The sequence below is a fragment of the Pelobates fuscus genome, chromosome 6 (assembly GCF_036172605.1).
Source record: "Pelobates fuscus isolate aPelFus1 chromosome 6, aPelFus1.pri, whole genome shotgun sequence".
Taxonomy (NCBI): Eukaryota; Metazoa; Chordata; class Amphibia; order Anura; family Pelobatidae; genus Pelobates; species Pelobates fuscus.
In genome coordinates this window covers 201,594,486-201,614,977 of record NC_086322.1, presented here as the reverse complement: position 1 = coordinate 201,614,977, position 20,492 = coordinate 201,594,486, and the positions used below count along the sequence as shown (strand labels likewise).

The window sequence follows — 20,492 nt, the reverse complement described above, 5'->3', positions numbered from 1 at the left end:
TTGTAAAATAGTGGTGGTGACACCAACGATTAAAGACTAATTATAGTTAGGAAACTGTAGGATCTTCAATTGGCCATCAACGGAACATAACAAAGTATAGCAGACTATAGCAAAATACAGTAGAACGTAATAGAATATAACAGGTATCAACAGACTGTACTGCATAACAATGTACCATAACAATGCACCTTAATATAACAATGTATCGTAAAATGACTGAGTATCCTATGCATTTCGTCACCTATGCACATGTACGTATATATGAAACCGTGAATATATGCATCCGCAATTGTACTTAACTGCAACCCCCCCCCCCTTCTTCCTTTCTGTACCCCAACCCGAAACTCTTTTAATAAAAGACAAGTTGAAAAAAAGAAAACATTTCATTTGCTAGCACTATATTTAACTCTGTCACTTTCCAAGACACCCTAAAACCTGTTCATGGGGGGTACTGTTTTACTTGAGAGACTTTGCAGAACACAAATATTAGTGTTTCAAAACAGTAAAATGTATTACAACAATATCATCAATAAATTTCAGTTTTTTTTTATTTTTTACACACAAACGGCACTTACACTGATGATATAATTGTTGTGATACGTTTTACAGTTTTGAAATGCTAATATTTGTGTTCAGCGAAGTCTCCTGAGTATAACAGTATCCCACATGTATAGGTTTTATGGTGTTTTCGAAAGTTACAGAATCAAATATAAGGCTTGTGTTTCAGTTTTTTCACATTGAAATTCGCCAAATTGGTTACTTTGCCTTTGAGACCGTATGGTAGCCCAGGAATGAGAATGACCCCCATGATGGCATACCATTTGCAAAAGTAGACAACCCAAGGTATTGTAAATGGGGTATGTCCAGACTTTTTTTAGCAGCCACTCAAAGGCAACGTAACCAATTTGGCAAATTTCCATGCAAAAAACTGAAACATGTAACATGCTATATTTGACCCTGTAACTTCCCAAAACACCATAAAACCTGTACATAGGTGGTACTGTTTTACATGTGAGACATCGCTGAATATAAATATGTATATGTTATTGCAGTAAAAGCAAACAGTATTATGACATTCACAGTTAAAATGTCATGTAGAATAAAAACAAAATACATTTCTTAATTTCTCGCATCTTTATTAGATTTTATTCATATTAAATTATGTTTCATAGCTAAATATTTGCTTTTAAATGAAAGCCCTGTTTCTCCTGAATAAAATGATATATATAAGTGTGGGTGCACTTAATATAAAAGAGGTGAATTACGGTTGAACAGACATATAGTCAAATTCCAAGTTTTGTTTATGTTTTATTTTGATCAAAACATGTACATTTGGCTCAGTCCTTAAGGGGTTAAAGAAACACCAAAAGCACCAAAACAACTTTAGCTTAACCCCTTAAGGACACAGCTTCAGAATCTTGTCTTACCCTTAAGGACACAAGCAATTTTTGCATTTTTTGTTGTTTGTGTTCAACTTCAATTTGCATCTCTCACATTTATTGTACCAATAAATATTATATACCGTTTTTTAGACTACAAAAAGGGCTTTTATTTGATATGATATAGGCAGAATGCCTTTTTTTCCAAGTTTTGGCAATACTAATTAGTGCATAATATGTCCAGCATAATAAGTCATTCAAAAATCAATTAATTTATGTGTCTTGATTTATAGAGTGCATAATATGTGAAGGATTTCAGTTTATTTTGAAAGTTACAGGTCACAAACAAGGTCTAAAAATAAATTTTAAGTGTGAAACAATTTTAGAAGTTGGTAAGTTTGTCTAAGTTTAATATCCTTCACAGAAAACAAAATTGCCACACAAATGTGTATATTTATATAAAGTAGACATCACAAGCTATTTACCTAAGGTTATTTTGACAGTTTTTACATTGCCATTTCACCACCAATCTCTGCTAAATATTGGAGAAAAGTTGTGTTTTTTTTCTCTATTCTGGCATGTACACATATAACAAGGTTTTTGTAATATGTATTTTGTAAAGCTGGTGTGTGCTATTCCTGTACATAAACCCATTTTGTGTTCAGCTATATCTACAGAGTACAACAATACCCACATTGTATGCCTTTGCCACTATTCTGTAAAGCTACAATGCCATATAGAAGACCATACTATTTCAGTTTCTTTAGTTGGAATTTTCATAGATGGTCCCATATCTGATTTTGTGGCATTATAGCAGTTTAACTGTTCAAATAACCCCACAAAAACCATTTTAGAAAAAAGACACCCCAGGGTATCTTATTAGGCATATAGTATACCTTCACTTGCCACCATTTGTTCATCAATTTATTTTAAAGTTTGTAGTGAGAAAAAAAAATACTTTTTTTTTACATACATGTTGAGTTTTTGCTGGGTATTTCGTACATTTTATAAGTGCCACTGTCATAAATTCCCCCTAAATATGCTCAGTTACCTCTTCTGAGTAAAACAATATGCCCAATGTATAACTTAGACACAATTTTGTGAAGTTACAGTGCTGTGAAAGAGACCTGTCAATTTCAGATTTTTAAGTGTGAATTTTCATAGGTGGTTTTGATGAGTCCGTATTCTATTTTGAAATATTTTAGCAGGCTGCTTATTCCAACTATCCCAAAAAGGGAAAACACCCAAGGGTAATTCAAAAGGCATATTTTGAACCTTAGCGTGGGATCATTTTTCCGCTAGCTTGTATCAAGTGTAGTGGTAATAAGCATTTTTTTTCTGCCTTTTTGACACACACAGTGATTTTGTACTGTATATTTTGCAAACCTTATGTATGCTACAGCTTTTTTTAATACTTTATATGTTGCTCAGCTATGTTGTCTGAGCCATTGCAGTTTTTTTTTTTAAACTTTGAATTTTTTACGCTGTGTCCATACCCCACTTTAGAGTTTTTTAGCAGGCTACATATTTCAACTACCCCATAAAGGCATACCATTTCTTAAAGAAGACATCCCAGGGTAAACCTTATGTGTGCTATGGGTCTATAATACTTCCTATATTGCTCAGCTATGTCGTCTGAGCACAGCAATACCCCCATTTGTACATTGGCCAGGTATATGTTATGTAGACGTTAAAGGGGCACATTTGAGACCCAGCCATTTAAGTTTTTCAAACTTTGAATTTTTATCCTGTGTACATACCCCTCTTTGGAGTATTTTTAGTAGGTTGATTATTCCAACTACACCACAAAGGCATACCATTTCTTAAAGAAGACACCCGAGGGTATTTCAAAGGGCATATTTTGAACCTTAGCGCAGTGGTGTATCCTGGTTTTGTGCTGCCCTAGGCAGGACAAAACTCAGGCGCCCCCCCTCCCCCCCAACCCTTCCACGCGCCACCCCCACCCAACCCTTCCACCCTGCCCCGCATTCTAAATACACACACACACATGCACTGACAGAAACACATACTCACTAACAGACACTCATTCACTAACAGGCAAACACACTCACACTCACTAACAGACACACACTAACAGACAGGCACACACTAAGAGACAGACACTAAGAGACAGACACTAAGAGACAGACACTAACAGACACACACTAAGAGACACACACTAACAGACACACACTAACAGACACACACTAACACTAAGAGACAGACACTAAGAGACAGACACTAAGAGACAGACAGTAACAGACACACAGTAACAGACACACACTAACACTAAGAGACAGACACTAACAGGCAGACACTAACAGATGCACACTAACAGACAGACACTAAGAGACAGACACTAAGACAGACACTAACACTAAGAGACAGACACCAAGAGACAGACACTAACACTAAGAGACAGACACTAACAGATGCACACTAACAGACAGACACTAAGAGACAGACACTGAGACAGACACTAACACTAAGAGACAGACACTAAGAGACAGACACAAAGAGACAGACACTAACAGGCACACACTAACAGGCACACACTAACAGACGCACACTAACAGACGCACAATAACAGACGCACACTAACAGACAGACACTAAGAGACAGACACTAACACTAAGAGACAGACACTAAGAGACAGACACTAAGAGGCGCACACTAAGAGGCGCACACTAACAGGCGCACACTAACAGACGCACACTAACAGACGCACACTAAGAGACAGACACTAAGAGACAGACACTAACACTAAGAGACAGACACTAAGAGACAGACACACTAAGAGACAGACACTAAGAGACAGACTAACAGACAGACACACACTAAGAGACAGACTAACAGACAGACACACACACTAAGAGACACACACTAACAGACACACACACTAGCAGACAAACACACTCACTCACATGAACACTTACTTTTTTATTTTATTTATTTAACAACCCCCCCAGCCTCCTTACCTTTAGGAATGCGGGGGAGGGGTGGGGGGGTTCTCCCTCTTCCTGGGGCTGTCGGTCGGGCTGCTGGGCTGGCTGTTAGGCGCGGGCGGCACTGGCGAGGGAGCACTTTCCCCTGAGCTCTCTGCTCAGCTCCCTCGCGCGCCGCCCGCAGAGTCAGGCTGGGAGGTGGAGCCAGAATATGACGTCATATTCCGGCTCCCAGCCTCACTCTGTGGGCGGCGCGCGAGGGAGCTGAGCAGAGAGCTCAGGGGAAAGTGCTCCCTCGCCAGTGCTGCCCGCGCCTAACAGCCAGCCCATCCAGCATGTCTGTTAGCCGCAAGGCTAACAAGACATTTGCCCTGGGCATTTGGGGGCGGCTTTTTTTGCCGCCCCCTGGAAAATGCCGCCCAAGGCAAATGCCTTGTTTGCCTCGCGGCTAATACGCCCCTGCCTTAGCGTGAACCTTATACTTCATATGTTGCTTAGCTATGTTATCAGAGTACATCAATATCCCCGTATGTACCTTTACCAGGTATATGACAACGTTGAAGGGGCACATTTGAGACATGTCCATTTAAGTTCGAATTTTTACGATGGGTCCATGCCCAACTTTGGAAAATTTTTAGCAGGTTGGGTTTTCAATTACATCACAAAGACATACCATTTCCTAAAGAAGACACCCCAGGATGTTTTAAAAGGCATATGCTGAACCTTAGCATGGGATCATACTGCTAGCATGTACCAAGTGTAGAGGTAATACACATATGATTTCGCTAGCCTGTACCAAGTGTAGAGGTAATACATATTTTTTCCCTCTTTAAAATGTATTTTTACTTTTTAAAATGTTTTACAATTTTTATAACTTTTTTTTACTGTTAACCTCTAACTAGCCTAACTGTAAATCCCCCAATTTTCCACTAACTTCTACCCAACCTAGCTAAATAGATAAATATTTTACAAATATTTAAGTATCTCCTGAGGGTCAAAAAAAATTAAAGTTAGGGGTTAAAAGAAAATATTAGATCACATTGAAATACTGTGATCTTTATTTTGATCACTGCAGACAATGATCAAACGGCAGGGAAGGGGTTCAATTTTATTTAAAAAGGGGTGGGGGTAGGATTTTATAACTAACAGATTGTTTTTTCACAGCAAGAGAAAGATCTGCACTTCACAGCTCACACGGAGGTGCAAAGAAGGCAGATCGGGAGTGAAAACTGCCCACAGCAGTGTGGCTCATACACGGAGACACACTGCAAGAACATTAACCCCACGATTGCCGCGATAGTGGCAATCTGGGGTTAGTTTTAGTGCATGATGGACCCAGTCCGTCACACGTCCTTAAGTGCTTTCCCAGCATTATGGACTGGGTCCTTTATGTGTCCTTAAGGGGTTAATTGAGTGTTTTTTGGTGCATAGCTCATGCCCCTGTACGCAAACCACTCAATTCTCTGTCATTTAGGAGTTAAATTCACTTTGTGTATGCAACCCAAATCACACCTCCCCGGCATGTGACCTACACAGTCTCCCTACACTTTCCTGTAAAGAGAGATCTATTGTTTGAACTTTTTGTTAATGCACAGTGTGTTTAATCTAGAATTTCTTATATCCTGCCCTAATAATTGCCAAGTAGGAGTGTCCTGTGTGTGATTAAAGTTCAATTAACAAAGCAAGAGATAAAAACTTCTATAGTAAACACAGGAGCATGATCTATACCAGGGGTAGGTAATCTTTGCACTCCAGATGTGGGGGACTACATCTCCCCTGATGCTTTGCCAGCATTACGGCTGGAAGTGCATTATGGGAGATATAGTTCACAACATCTGGATCTATACATCTGATCTATACACTAAAACTGCTTGATTAAGCTAGAGTTGTTTTGGTGCTTAGCATATCAGTTAAACTGCTCAGAGAATAACCCAGCAATTGTCTTGCAGCTATTTGGGTGGTTCATGTATTTTGAAATTTACCTGGAAAAGAATTGTAATTTCCTGCTAAACAGCAGTCAGTCTGTATTTTAAGCAAATATGTCAGGTTAGAATAAGCAGTTTTTTTTAATATGCTTTTTGTTCACTTACTTTCAAAAGTTTGATTTCCCGCATCGCTATCTTCTTCACCATTTTGTCATCTTCACTTTCTAAAAATTTCTTAACAGCCACAATCCTCCCAGTTTCCTTGTGCCTACATTTCAGCACCATTCCATAGCTCCCTTCTCCCACGAGACCGAGGTTCTCGTATTTTTCCATCTTCTGAGATAGCTGGGTCTTTAAATCAGCAACTGCAAAATATAACAACCATATATAAGATTGTTACTTATTCAGAGGCACTCTTCTGATGCTAAATTAAACACTTCAGCATCAAGATTAAATAAATCCCTTGGGATTGTGACAATTTATTACATCACAAATCTAATATCGACAGTAATAAACAGGACCAACCACAGAGAAATACCATTTTTGTGGCCACATTGGTTGGCAGGCAGCAGATGATCACATTACTAGACCTTAAGGACAGGCACATGCACTTTAGCACACTCTTATAGCTGAAGGCACTGTCTCTATGACATTGTGCACTAGACCATTCATTCACTATGTTTCACACAACACATACCATTAGACTAGTAGGGATTAAATAAAGCAACCAAGTGAGTAACTAATTAAAGGTCATTTTTTTCCGAACCAGTTTCAAGTCTCAACGCATATTCTGGCTGAGCTTTCCCACCCCCTATTTTTCAGTCCATGTGCATAACAATGCACACCTGTAGCATATATAATATTAAAGATAAAAGTAGCACATTGACATCTTTAATTTGTAAAATTATTATATATTTTTCTAAACAAAACATCAACATTTTGGCTCATACATTTACCAAGAGTCATTACAAAATATTAATTCTAAAACTGCTAAGAATGTTTTCCTTCAAGTAGACAGACAGACAAATAGTTCAGCCAATATAAGTACATTATTTGTAGGAGGTATTTGTGCATAGCAAACCTTAGTACAATAAGAGCAATATATTCTTCTTGTAAGAGCTTAATTTAAAGCAGTATTTATGTAGGGGACTTTGAATCAAATATTTTCCTAATTTAATGGGGGATTTGAAGCAATCTAATGTAATGGCATGAGAAACAATATAGTTGGAAAAATATGGAGCAAACTATAAATATAATTTGTACTGGGGAATTTGAACAATATTTTTTAATTTTCAAATGGTGGCTTTAAGCAATATATTAATTCCAAGGGTATACTGGAATTTGTTGTGAAGGAGTTATAGAGAACTACTTTTGTCATTTTTGGGAAAGCGAGAATATGGATTTTGTATTTTAATATTTGCATGGTCAAAGTAGATTTCAGCAATCTAATTTTTAAGACGAGGGGGTAGATATATGACTTTATTTGATACAAGCAAAGATTGCCAAGTCCTATCTAAGGACTGCAAAACTCAATTATCTGAGCTTATTTTTTAAGGTTTCTACAGATGTCCTTTATCCATTCACGAAGTAGACAGACAGCAACATGAACACAGCAATTAAAATTTAGCCCTGGCAAGTAGAAATTTCACCCGGTGAGTATACTATAGCTTGCAGTGGTGAGCAACTTTTAAAGGGACTCTATGGTCACCAGAACCACTACAGCTTAACGTTCTGGTGCCTATAGCATGTCCCTGTAGTGTTAGCACTGTAAACAGTAGATTGATGATATCAGCCATGGAGGCAGGGCCAGTCACAGCTAGCTGGCACGGCATGGGAGAAAAGGTAAGTAAACTCGTCTTTTTACTGCAGAGAAAGTGGGGGGGGGGTCACATAAACAGCCACTTCAGGACTATAGTGTCCGTAATACATGTTTGTAGCCCCAAGAAATGAGCACAGCTTAGTGTATAAAGGTATTGACAGAGCTAGGAGGCGGGCTTAGGTGGAAGGTGTGTTGGGATAGGGTATTTGGGACTAAGAGGCTGACCCTGTATTAATAGGCAGCCATTTTAGAATTCCTCAGTTTTATTTTCTTACCTGACTAAAATTGTCCCGCCCTCCCTCCCTAAGAGGTTTGGGGCTGTTAGGGTTTACTCCCGTCTTGTCACAGCAGCCTTCGTGTCTTTTTGGGTAAGATGATGGGTGAGTTTTTAGTACACCAGCCCAATCGGCGGCGATGCACCTGTCATGTATTCCTGACTCTAGAGTGTTCCTTTAAGGCCTGGAGGGTAGCACAGCTCTTCAAATGGTAAACTCTGAAGTTGATCATCAAATTTATTCTATGTCAATAAATCAACTCAGAATAATGTTTTTTTTTTGCTTGTCATTTGCTGCAGAAAGCACTCATAATGTGTATGTATCTCTACCAATACTATAGGTTTGTACAGTATGATGAACTTTTGCCTGAGACGAACCTGACACAATGAAACCCATTATACAATTTACATTCTATTCAATGAACGTGAATTCAGTCTACTCTGTTGGTCAATGGTAGCATGATTGCCCACTTCAGTATGTAAATAATTGCTCACAGTCTCTTTACCCTTTGTTATAGGGTGTGATTGACAGTTTAATTAACATTTACAGTGAAAAGCAATGGTTAAGATAAGAAACAAGTTTGGCCTGGGCTAAACATAGAGTCTGTTGTTTCAACAATACACTGAATTAAGCTAACTCTACTAACACCTATACAAATCGCGCGGTGAGTGCTGAAAACAAAATCTTCTGTTTTGTGACCCACCTATAACAAAATATCTGTGCCAAGATGTGTCAATATTGATATGAATATTAATAGGAATATTGACTCATACCCATATGAATGCACATATTCATATATTGAAGAATAGCAGCACTTAACAACAGAGCCTTTTTCAAGTGTTGGGATTTAGTAGATTAAAGTGTTAACACATTCTGCAATAGATGTATATTTATTGACATTTAATCATGTGGTTGCTCTATTGCCAACATCTGATTAATTATTTGTAACCTAGTGTACACACATAATTTCATCATCCATTTTAGAAGCTGTTTTCTGAATGTCTGCAAAATGTCGCTCTAAAAATCTCAAATCACATTGTGATGTATTTAAAAAAATATATTTATTATAGCTGTGAGTCTTCATGTTCCTTTAGTGCTGTGAGAGAAATAGCATCTTGAAGTGGAAATCAATCAATAAATTGATTATTTTGTGTATCTGCCCCTCGCCAAATTGAAGAAACAGTGCGTGCACGCTCCCTGACGTAATTCACACCAGACACAAGTTTCAGGTTAATGAAAAACTTGAGGAATGTTTATTAGAGGGGGTGGCATGCCCCTTATAAAGCAAAATTACATCATAAGCATTGTCAGAGATAACATTGATTTATTCATCAATAATTGGTTAGGGGTTAAGTGGTTGATTCATTGCTCGTCCTACCGGGTGTGATGTCACTGGCATCTTGCGGGTCTCCCCTAGATTCCAGCGCCATCTTGTTAGTGAGGATGTTATTCGATGAAACTCCCTGGCCCTAGCGGCCATTTTAGGTAAACTAAGTAAATCACATTATGAAGTTATAAATGCTGATTAAGAACTATATAAAGCAAATAGACATTTTACTAATCAGAAAAATTTGAGTAATATTTTGTGTCCACAACACATCTCAACTTCTATAATCTGTGACAGTGCCACTTTAATACACCATATTTGGAGTTATTTATACAGCACGGTGTGAGGATATTGCTATTTGTGCAGGATTTTAATGCAGTGGGTACATGGTTAAATCAGCATAGCTTGGGGTTAATACTGCAGGTGTGGAGTTTCTAAATATAGGTTTATGTAATACTCTAAATTCAGTCAAAAATGTGATGTCAAAATGTGATTTATACAACATTAGGGCATAGTATAGGGTTGATCTAAGGAAGGCCTTAATGAAACACTATAGAGTCAGAAATACAAACGTGTCACGATCACATTCTCAACAGTTCCTGTTTCACTGATTAATTCTTTCAATGTTATTCACCAAAACTAGTAGAAAAAGTGCTTTTCAACTTACTTTTGCTGTGCTGTTCGCCCTAAAAAAAAACTGTTTATTAGATATACTCCTAACAAAAACATTCATGATTTAATTATTCCTTTTTTCATCTGGGGTTATATTTAAACTCAGCTTGCAAACGCTGCAGAACTCTTGTCTGCAGCCTTTGCAAGCCTTTCCCCTTCTTCCCCAGCCCAGACTTTCTGTGGCTGTCCAATCACAGACTACCCAATGCCGCTCAATGAGAAGTCTTTGCAAGCCATTTGCTCTGGCTCTTGCCTGATGGGCAGTCTGATGGTTTATAGGGTAAGTGGTGATTGGGTAATAGGATTAAAAAGGCAGGGAATTGGGTTGTTATTTATGAATAGCCAGATAGAGCAAATTTATATGGGGAAAGTATACAGATTTTTAACCTCAAACAGTAGAATGAATGAGTAGTAGCTGAATGGAACTAGAAAAAGCTCAAATAGCCATCTTTGTTTTTTATGAACAGCTAAACAGCAATAATAATAATACCTGGCTGTGCTTAGTGATGATACCTCAATAAATTGACAGCTTATAATATGAGATAATTTTTAACTTTTATAAAACAGCTTATACAAACTAACTCAAATTTGCCAAGATCAAAAAAACAAACAAACATAAAAATCAGAATAGAGAAGTACATTTTATATTAGAGAGAAAGATAGATAGATCGATAGATAGATAGATAGAAAAAGATAGATATATAGATAGATCGATAGATAGATCGATAGAGAGATAGATAGAGAGATAGATAGATAGATCGATAGATAGAAAAAGATAGATAATTCCAGGATTTTGACATATTCAATAATTTATTACTTTAATTTATGTATTAAAATTATATTTTATTATATGCATGATTTTCACCTTTCCTGGTAATTTATTAATACATTTGTTTGTGGTATTTTCCTGCTACTTGTGCATTAATCATTTTGCTTGTTTTATGCTTTTTACATGATATGCTCTCCAGGAGCATCCCATTTTTGCAGTCTATGTGCAAGACTTGATAGCAATAAGCGAGAGTTGTTTTCAGCAGACTGGTAGCTTGGGAATCTTTGTCAGCTATTCAGTTACTGATAGAGCGTTTCCATCTGTTTCCAAGCCGAAATTCTGGACATTTAAACCAACATGAATCTGGCAGGCTGATGTAGGCTAGAGAACTTTTTTTTTTTCACAAATTGACTTATTTCAGGCCAAGCATGTGTATGATTGCTTTGTGCAGGCTCTGTCATAGTACGTTATACGAGAGCCTGTACAAATTAGTTTGGAATTTTAATCCTTTCACTTTCAACAATTTTAACACGATGGCCTTGTTGTATACTTGTTGCTAAAAGTAAGCATTATTAACACCAAAATTTGGAAAAACCTTGCAGCTAAAAGAATACTAAACACAATTTCATGGTCTACCTCTATGTTTAAAGGATAACTGTCATGATTGTTTTAATATCTTAATATAATCTCTACATTACATATTATTAATATCTTCCGGGTTTTTTTCAACTCAAGTACATTGAAATGTCTGTATAAATGGCTTTACCTTTCCCGCTGCCCCTTTCTGACAGCCATATTTATACTCCCTGGGTCAGACGGTCAGTTATCTCAGCCAATACTCAATATTTTGCTACTGTCTGTTTCTTTTTTAAAATCATGTGCTGTCTCTACAGGCGGCATTTTGTGTCACTATATTTTGAAAAGCAATGGTTGCTAAATAGTGAGCATTGCCAGAAAAGGGGGATGGGAAAGGTAGACAAAGGATTTCTTCAAAAATCTCAATATACATAAATAATATTTGTATTTTTTTTAAGTATCGTTCCTCAAAAGATCTTCATATACCTGGGTCTCTGGGTGAAGTGTCACCTTAAGGTCTTAATAAGTTATCGAGCTGTTCACCATCTAAAATGTTCTCCTGTCCCTTTGGGGCCAATGAACTGAGCAGATTGAGAAGCACTATTGAGAAGCACTGGGCACCGGTGATTGGCTAAAAGTGTCAGCTGATGTTCTCAGCCAATCACTGGCTGCTCATTGCAAGTAACAGTAAGTACTTTGCACACAGTGCTTGGCAGAGACTGTCTGACAATCTGAGCCAATCACTGGGGCCCACTGCTTCTCAATGATGGCCTTCTCTGCTCAGTACTGTGGTCAAGTAGAGAAGGGACAAGGAGAATGGATGGGTTCCTATGGAGCATATTAGGTGTTAAACCATTCAAAAACAGTTTAACTTCTTATGATAAGACTGCACCCAGGGACTTCAGCCCTCAAATCAACCTTATTGAGATGCAGTTATTTTGAGAGAAGGAAACTTTAAAAAAAAAAAAAATGCATTAGAGTTCCCACCACATGACGGTTACCATTTTGCAAATTGGAAATATATCAATAAAAAGACTAATTTTCCATTTATTGCCATAGCAATTTCACCAAGACACTATAACAGGTTCATTTAGCAAATGCACATATCTCAGCAATTTTCCTTCACAGTAGGGAAAGAGTGTGCAATTTTCCTTTACGTTAGAGCCATCAGGAGGAGGGAAGCGACCTGGGCTAGAGTTTTAAGTGGGCTCTGGGTCTCCAAAATGACATATATAATTATTAGCTCAGATTCCCAAATCCTGGGGTTGTCCAGTGACATGTGGATATGCACAGCTCTCAACCTCTGGTTTCAGACCTTGTGTAATAGCTCTTGCGTGTTCCTGGCAGTTCATAGCATTGCCGCATCACTCTGATACTGAGGGCCCATAGCTTGCATGAGCCATTACAAGGTCTGCAACCAGCAGAGAGTGAGAGAAAGTGGAAATGTGAATCTTTTTTTATTGCATTTCAAAACATTATATACATATAGTACTCATTTGTATGTTCCAATTCCATTGTCTTGCACAGATGGATGGTGAAAAAGATAAGTCCCTTCCTCCTGCACAGATCAATGTATGTAGAGCTCCTGAGAATCACCTTATTGAGTTAGGATTGAGTTAGAGTGACCACTGGCCACAGACTTTTTAAGGGCAGCATATGTGCACACAGGAATACGCCTCAAAATACAGATGCCTGGTTTTAGGTAAGCAACTATATATACTGTATGTTATCATTATGAATAAAAACAACCAATATTTTCATTCTGCTTAATATACATTTTATTGATGACAACTAATTTATGCACAAAGGAAGAAGTCTCAAACGGAAACAAATCGAATAAAGTAGATATAATTACACAAAGGAAAAATTTTAAAATATACAGAAAGAAAAATAAAGTATAGATGTAAAATCTTAATGTAACTTATGTTAAATTAGTCTGCTTTGACAGGTTCACATTAACAGCAACTCCAAAACAACGAAGAATATAGGATTTACTATAAAGATACATTATATTCAGTTTCTTTTAGGAGCTATTATAAGCTACCTACCTCTACTCCAGCGTGCCAGAGCTCTTTGCAACATGATAGTACCTGCTTGGGAATAATGTGATTGTCCCATATGGGGCACCAGAGAGAGGCCTCTCACAAACCCAATAAGTGCACCTTAACACAGAGTATTTTCCCCATGTGAGAGCACCTGTGCATGGCTCGTCTCATGTCCTGTACTGGAAAAGCATCAAACTGGCATGCCCACTGTGAGAAGGCGTGCATGTCATTATTAATGAGACAGCATATCTAATCATTGGCCCAACCCTCTCCTACTGGGCTGCTCTGCCTTTATGAGCCCAGAATGATTTTAACCTACTCCAACCCAGCTTCAGGTTCAATATTTGCTTTGTTACGGTATCTGGTTAATTTCATAAAGGTAATAATAAGTGTCACAAGATGCTGGTGAATGAAGTGGGGCCAATGGAGGAAGGGGCATTACCAGAGTGAAAAGGGCAGATCACAACAGGGGAAGGCAGGAGCATAAGTGTGTAATAAATAGAGATGGGGCACATGGAATTGGCTAGGGTTAGCACAGGGAAAAAATGCATTTGAAATGCAGGGCTGAGGGGGGATGGAGCGGGTAGAAATTCAACCGGGGCATTTTTAACCCCTTAAGGACCAAACTTCTGGAATAAAAGGGAATCATGACGTGTCAGGCACGTCATGTGTCCTTAAGGGGTTAATCACAGCGGCCCAGTGGTGGGAGGTGATGCAGCAAGAGAAATGGTATGTTTTGTCATCACCAATGTCAGGCACGTCCCTCCTCAAAGTGAGCATGTCGGTTTAATGCTCTTCCAGGGCAACCCTAGAGTCCTGCTGAAGAGCTATTGCAGTGAGAAAAAGGCCCTGTATTTGTTTTGCGCAGCGCAAGTATATTTAAGGACACACTTGCTCTGCATTTGCTTGTGACTTGTCTCTAAAGTGAGAATTGATAGGAATTCAAAGTTAATTCAAAGAAAAAATTTAATTTAAGGCCAAAGAAGCTGAACAAGAAGACCAGCTGACATGGACTTTTTCCAGTTTAGCTACTTAAATTTAAAATTCAAATCCCTCACAAACATGTCAGAGTGTGTGTGTATAGGGGCACAGTGTATGTATAGCAGATGTAAGGAGTGTGCATAGGGGTTTTAGTCAAATGTAGTGTGTGTAGGTGGAGTAATGTGTGCCTACAGGGGATCTAGTGTGTGGGTAGGGGACTCTAAGTGTGTATAGGGAATCTAGACGGTGTTTTGGTGATCCAGAGTGTGTATAGGGGATGCAGTGTGTCAGGAATGTATTGTGTGTGTAGTTGGTGTAATGTGTCTATAGGGCATCTAGTATATGTCAAAACAAGAAAGAATGGACATATCCCATTAAAATAAATGGTACAGTCCTGCCTGGTTATAAAAAACAAACCTTAGGTGATATGTTCTTATAGCCAGTGAGGACTATACCATTTATTTTAATGGGATATGTCCATTCTTTCTCACTTTGATGTATGAAATTGTAATGGATAAGCCTTAGACAGCCCTGGTTCTGTCTCCCTGGCATCAGACACCAGACCCTTCTCACCTTTAGCCAGGCAGGGAGGACTTTCAAAGCCCTGGTGGACTGGTGGTATTTAATGACTCTAGCCTGTAGCTCCCCCCAGATGCAAGCCAAGTAGACTCTGCTTAAAATAGTAACCCACGTCAACACTCCAAACTTACAAACTCACAAGAGGAATATTCTGCACCCAGTGGTAGTCTTCTTGGTCCTTCTTCTCATGGAGATGGAACCAGCCGCAGAGAGAGGGGCCGAACACCTAAATATGTATTCCAGCACTATAGTGTCAGGAATACATGTTTGTATTCCTAACACTATAGTGTTTTCCCTTAAACCTTCTGTGGGTAAAAAGAGACAGAATAATGGTGCAAATTGCGTCACCCATGCTGGCCAAAGGACCCTCCTGAAAGGGAGCAGGCCTGTCCAAACAATAGGCATGACTGCACGACAGGCTGAATGCAAATCAAGCAGGCACGTCCACTAAGGGCAGACCATGCAGAGGGTCAGAGAGCTATTTTAGTGCTCACTGCATGGTCCAAGCTCCCTGAGTATAGTGTAAGAACATCTAATGATGCATGTGTGCTACTCTCTCTAGGGGCAGTTCCCTGGTGTCCACAAAAGTGCGATACCAGGGAACAAAGTTGGGACAGGATTAACCAAAGGCACAGGAAGACAAGTCCTATGTCTGATTAAGTAGACATGGAACTTTTGCACAGAATAGTGTGTAGCTAACACACTGTAATACATGTATTTGAAGAGCTGGTATGTTTGGGAAGTTAGAACAACTGCTGATGCTTAATTCTTTTGTTAAAGTTGCTGACTTAATATAATCCCAAACAGCATTTTTTCTTTAAGTCTTGGAGAGGGAATGTGCTAAGAATTTTCTCCATCTATTTTGGAATAAATATTTCTAACCCACATGACATTATTAATGGTGTCATTATACATATTCCTTCATATGTATTAACTAACCTATACCTAAATGCCCAGAATTGATTGGGTGAGACTCAGTCGGACAGACTATTTGTATGTATTGGTGATTCATGTCTAACAAATGTCTAATCACAGATTTACCAAATGATAAACTTTCAGATCATTATTGTGATTCTGTCTAATGACATTTCTTCACTGCTTGATCAATTTCTATGTCTGACTGCTTAAGTATGTGAGGAAAGAAGCCCTTCTGCCTACCAGGAATGTGACTTAAAGGATACAAAACCTTATATTCATGTGATCACACTGAAGATGACAGTTACACAGGTAATATTAATGCAAATTGTATACTATTAAATATAATTTATAATGCACCAGTATGTCCCACCGCATTGCACAATAGGCAAACACGTTTATTTATCAAATGACAAATGTATTTCAATGAAATCTATACAAGGAAACATCAAACATTGACATCATGGGTCATTTGCAAGGAGCATGCAATCTAATAATCACTGTTTACTTCTCGTCTAAGGTACACTTGGACTGGGCTGGATATTTAACATTTATTATCTACTTAGAGTCTGGTTAAAATTGAGATATATATATATGTATACACACACACACACACACACATCACCAAGAGGGAGTGAGGCAGTGAGGCAGTGAGATAACATTTGGCATAGTGACTTTATTTGTAACATGAATGAGCCCTTACCATAACATACAAAACACCATCTTGGAGATGCATTGGTTTTAAATTAAAGATCTCATTGTACATGCTCTGCGCTATGTCCATTGCCAGCACTAGACACTGCACAAAGTATTATTGTCCCTGTACTTGTTATGTGACAGACAAATAGCAGGTATTGGTACAGATAACCTACCTAATGTGTAGCACCAAGTATTTGTCCTCTCCATTCACTTTCGGAAGACAAAGAGACCATCCATGGGTGGTACATGATTGACCTACATCCACATCATTGTTCCCGGACTTCATACACTCCAGTTTTTGGCATTAAATGATTCGCAGAGTAACATTTACGGAGTCAGACACCAGCTCTTCTGTCACCAGAGGAGGAATAATAGGTGACTTATTAACCTATTACGTGCTTTGCTGTACTAAAACCTGGGATCAGTGGGGTGTGAGGTTTGTGCCTGTGAAGGATGAAGTCTCTGCACCTCCAGCTTGTAGACAATAGTGAGAAATAATACCCAGCTTTGTATGAGATGCTGGCAGAGCTAGGGAATTGCTGGTCACCTAAGCAACTGCCCCCTGCAGGGAAAACACACAGGAACAGTGAAGCTAGTCTGTATTCATGACCAGCCAGAGGGAAAAAAAACAAACATAGCTATTAGCTAATATATGCATCTACCGTAGGCTTGCTCAGCTAGTTAGACAACAAATACAGACAGAGACACACGGGTACATGCGGTTACTTTAGAGAAACTATTCTGTTAGTATCATGTGCAGGCAAGCATTAGAACATCCAGCTCAAAGTGACAGAGAGAATGAGCTGAGGGGAAAATGGAAGCACTGAGGCATTACTATAGGAACAAGCAACCTGTAGCCAACGCATAAAGTTTAGTGGAAAATGCTGAAATATCTGTTGCCCTGTATGAAGGAGAGCAGAAAGTTAATACAATTTAATGGGGAAAGCAGTGGCAGAATTATGTCAGAGAAAAAAAAAAAACTTAAAAATTCAGAAGCTTCTGTTAGGGCAGGTAGAATTACATTATATCTGATTAAACAGTTTTCATTAGTTTTGGAACACACCAAGCTGGAAAGGGCCCATTTGTAAGTCATTTTAAAAATACTAATCTGGTATTTGAAACAATGTTTTGATGGATCAGCTTGGATTTTTACCTTTTTTTCTGTTACCCATTAATTTCTTGTTTTTGCAAGGTATTTGATGTACCCCCAATAGCAGCATAATCTGGTGATGGAAACAAAAGTCAAAGATGTTGAGACGAATATATATATATATATATATTTTTTTTTTTAATGTCCAAGTGAATTCCCTAATTTTGTTTTTCATGAGGTGACCAACCAGGAATTCCCTCAAATTATATTTAGGTTAGGGCCACGACAAGGTTTTTAAAGCTGAATTATCACTAGTATTTTTTTTTTTTTAACAACCTGATAGCAAGTTAGCAATGTGTTGTGCTTTAATTTACCTAAAATTCTTATTAGTTTAATATTTTTTAATTTATTATTTTTTTTTTTTAATTTACATGGCATTCGCCAGGCATAGTATGCAAATTACATTAATCTCTGTAATGAAGTCACAGGTGTATTTGCGTAAACTGCACTACTGAAGGAGTGTCAAAGTGTGCATGCTTCTACACAGCATGTCTTCAGATGCATTAATTTGCCCTAGAGCATAATGGGCAATATTGTTGCTGAAATAATAATTTTAACTTGTAGTGTTGGCTTAATTTATTTTTCAGTCATACGCACGAGTATGGGGTGTTCCAGGAAAAACCCTATTGTAAGATTTAAAAAATAAGTGTCCTTTCTGCCCCCTATCTAAGTCTCTTTTGGCAGTTTTGTTTGATTTGGTGTTAAACTGTTATGGTTTTCAAGAAATACAAAAATAGCAAAAAAGTCTTCAGACAACCGATAAGTGGTGCAAACAACTTGTTTTTATTGTTCCTCTTTTTTCTAAACTAGTATTTTTTTTTTTTTGTCAATCTTTCTTTTATTGAGGCATATGGTTATGGTGGTACAGAATAAAGAGAGGGAGACTTGCAGGGGTTATACAGGCTAATATCATCATAACAAGTTACAAAATCTCCTAGGATTATCAGCCTCATTTTATATTTTTTAAACAAGCTTAAAACATTGAGTTATTCAAACAGGTAGGTTATAATGTATGTCTCGGTTATCCAGCTTAATTAATGTAACGTTGATACATCGATATACAGTTTGTGTAAACACATACAGGGAGTGCAGAATTATTAGGCAAATGAGTATTTTGACCACATCATCCTCTTTATGCATGTTGTCTTACTCCAAGCTGTATAGGCTCGAAAGCCTACTACCAATTAATCATATTAGGTGATGTGCATCTCTGTAATGAGAAGGGGTGTGGTCTAATGACATCAACACCCTATATCAGGTGTGCATAATTATTAGGCAACTTCCTTTCCTTTGGCAAAATGGGTCAAAAGAAGGACTTGACAGGCTCAGAAAAGTCAAAAATAGTGAGATATCTTGCAGAGGGATGCAGCACTCTTAAAATTGCAAAGCTTCTGAAGCGTGATCATCGAACAATCAAGCGTTTCATTCAAAATAGTCAACAGGGTCGCAAGAAGCGTGTGGAGAAACCAAGGCGCAAAATAACTGCCCATGAACTGAGAAAAGTCAAGCGTGCAGCTGCCAAGATGCCACTTGCCACCAGTTTGGCCATATTTCAGAGCTGCAACATCACTGGAGTGCCCAAAAGCACAAGGTGTGCAATTCTCAGAGACATGGCCAAGGTAAGAAAGGCTGAAAGACGACCACCACTGAACAAGACACACAAGCTGAAACGTCAAGACTGGGCCAAGAAATATCTCAAGACTGATTTTTCTAAGGTTTTATGGACTGATGAAATGAGAGTGAGTCTTGATGGGCCAGATGGATGGGCCCGTGGCTGGATTGGTAAAGGGCAGAGAGCTCCAGTCCGACTCAGACGCCAGCAAGGTGGAGGTGGAGCACTGGTTTGGGCTGGTATCATCAAAGATGAGCTTGTAGGGCCTTTTCGGGTTGAGGATGGAGTCAAGCTCAACTCCCAGTCCTACTGCCAGTTTCTGGAAGACACCTTCTTCAAGCAGTGGTACAGGAAGAAGTCTGCATCCTTCAAGAAAAACATGATTTTCATGCAGGACAATGCTCCATCACACGCGTCCAAGTACTCCACAGCGTGGCTGGCAAGAAAGGGTATAAAAGAAGAAAATCTAATGACATGGCCTCCTTGTTCACCTGATCTGAACCCCATTGAGAACCTGTGGTCCATCATCAAATGTGAGATTTACAAGGAGGGAAAACAGTACACCTCTCTGAACAGTGTCTGGGAGGCTGTGGTTGCTGCTGCACGCAATGTTGATGGTGAACAGATCAAAACACTGACAGAATCCATGGATGGCAGGCTTTTGAGTGTCCTTGCAAAGAAAGGTGGCTATATTGGTCACTGATTTGTTTTTGTTATGTTTTTGAATGTCAGAAATGTATTTGTGAATGTTGAGATGTTATATTGGTTTCACTGGTAAAAATAAATAATTGAAATGGGTATATATTTGTTTTTTGTTAAGTTGC

At 38.5% G+C, this 20,492-nt stretch overlaps 1 protein-coding gene across 1 annotated transcript in view; it reads right to left on the bottom strand.

Moving 5' to 3' along the window:
- The window catches only part of CDKL2 (cyclin dependent kinase like 2), a 67,313-nt gene extending 49,880 nt beyond the window's left edge, over positions 1–17,433 (bottom strand). The window contains exons 1-2 of the mRNA XM_063458661.1: positions 17,080–17,433; positions 6,415–6,614 (exon numbers count right to left, since the gene is read on the bottom strand). Of these exons, the coding sequence (XP_063314731.1) occupies positions 6,415–6,614; positions 17,080–17,113 (234 nt within the window). The 5' untranslated portion in view covers positions 17,114–17,433. The remainder of the gene's footprint in view (positions 1–6,414; positions 6,615–17,079) is intronic.
- Between the last annotated feature and the right edge of the window lie 3,059 nt (positions 17,434–20,492).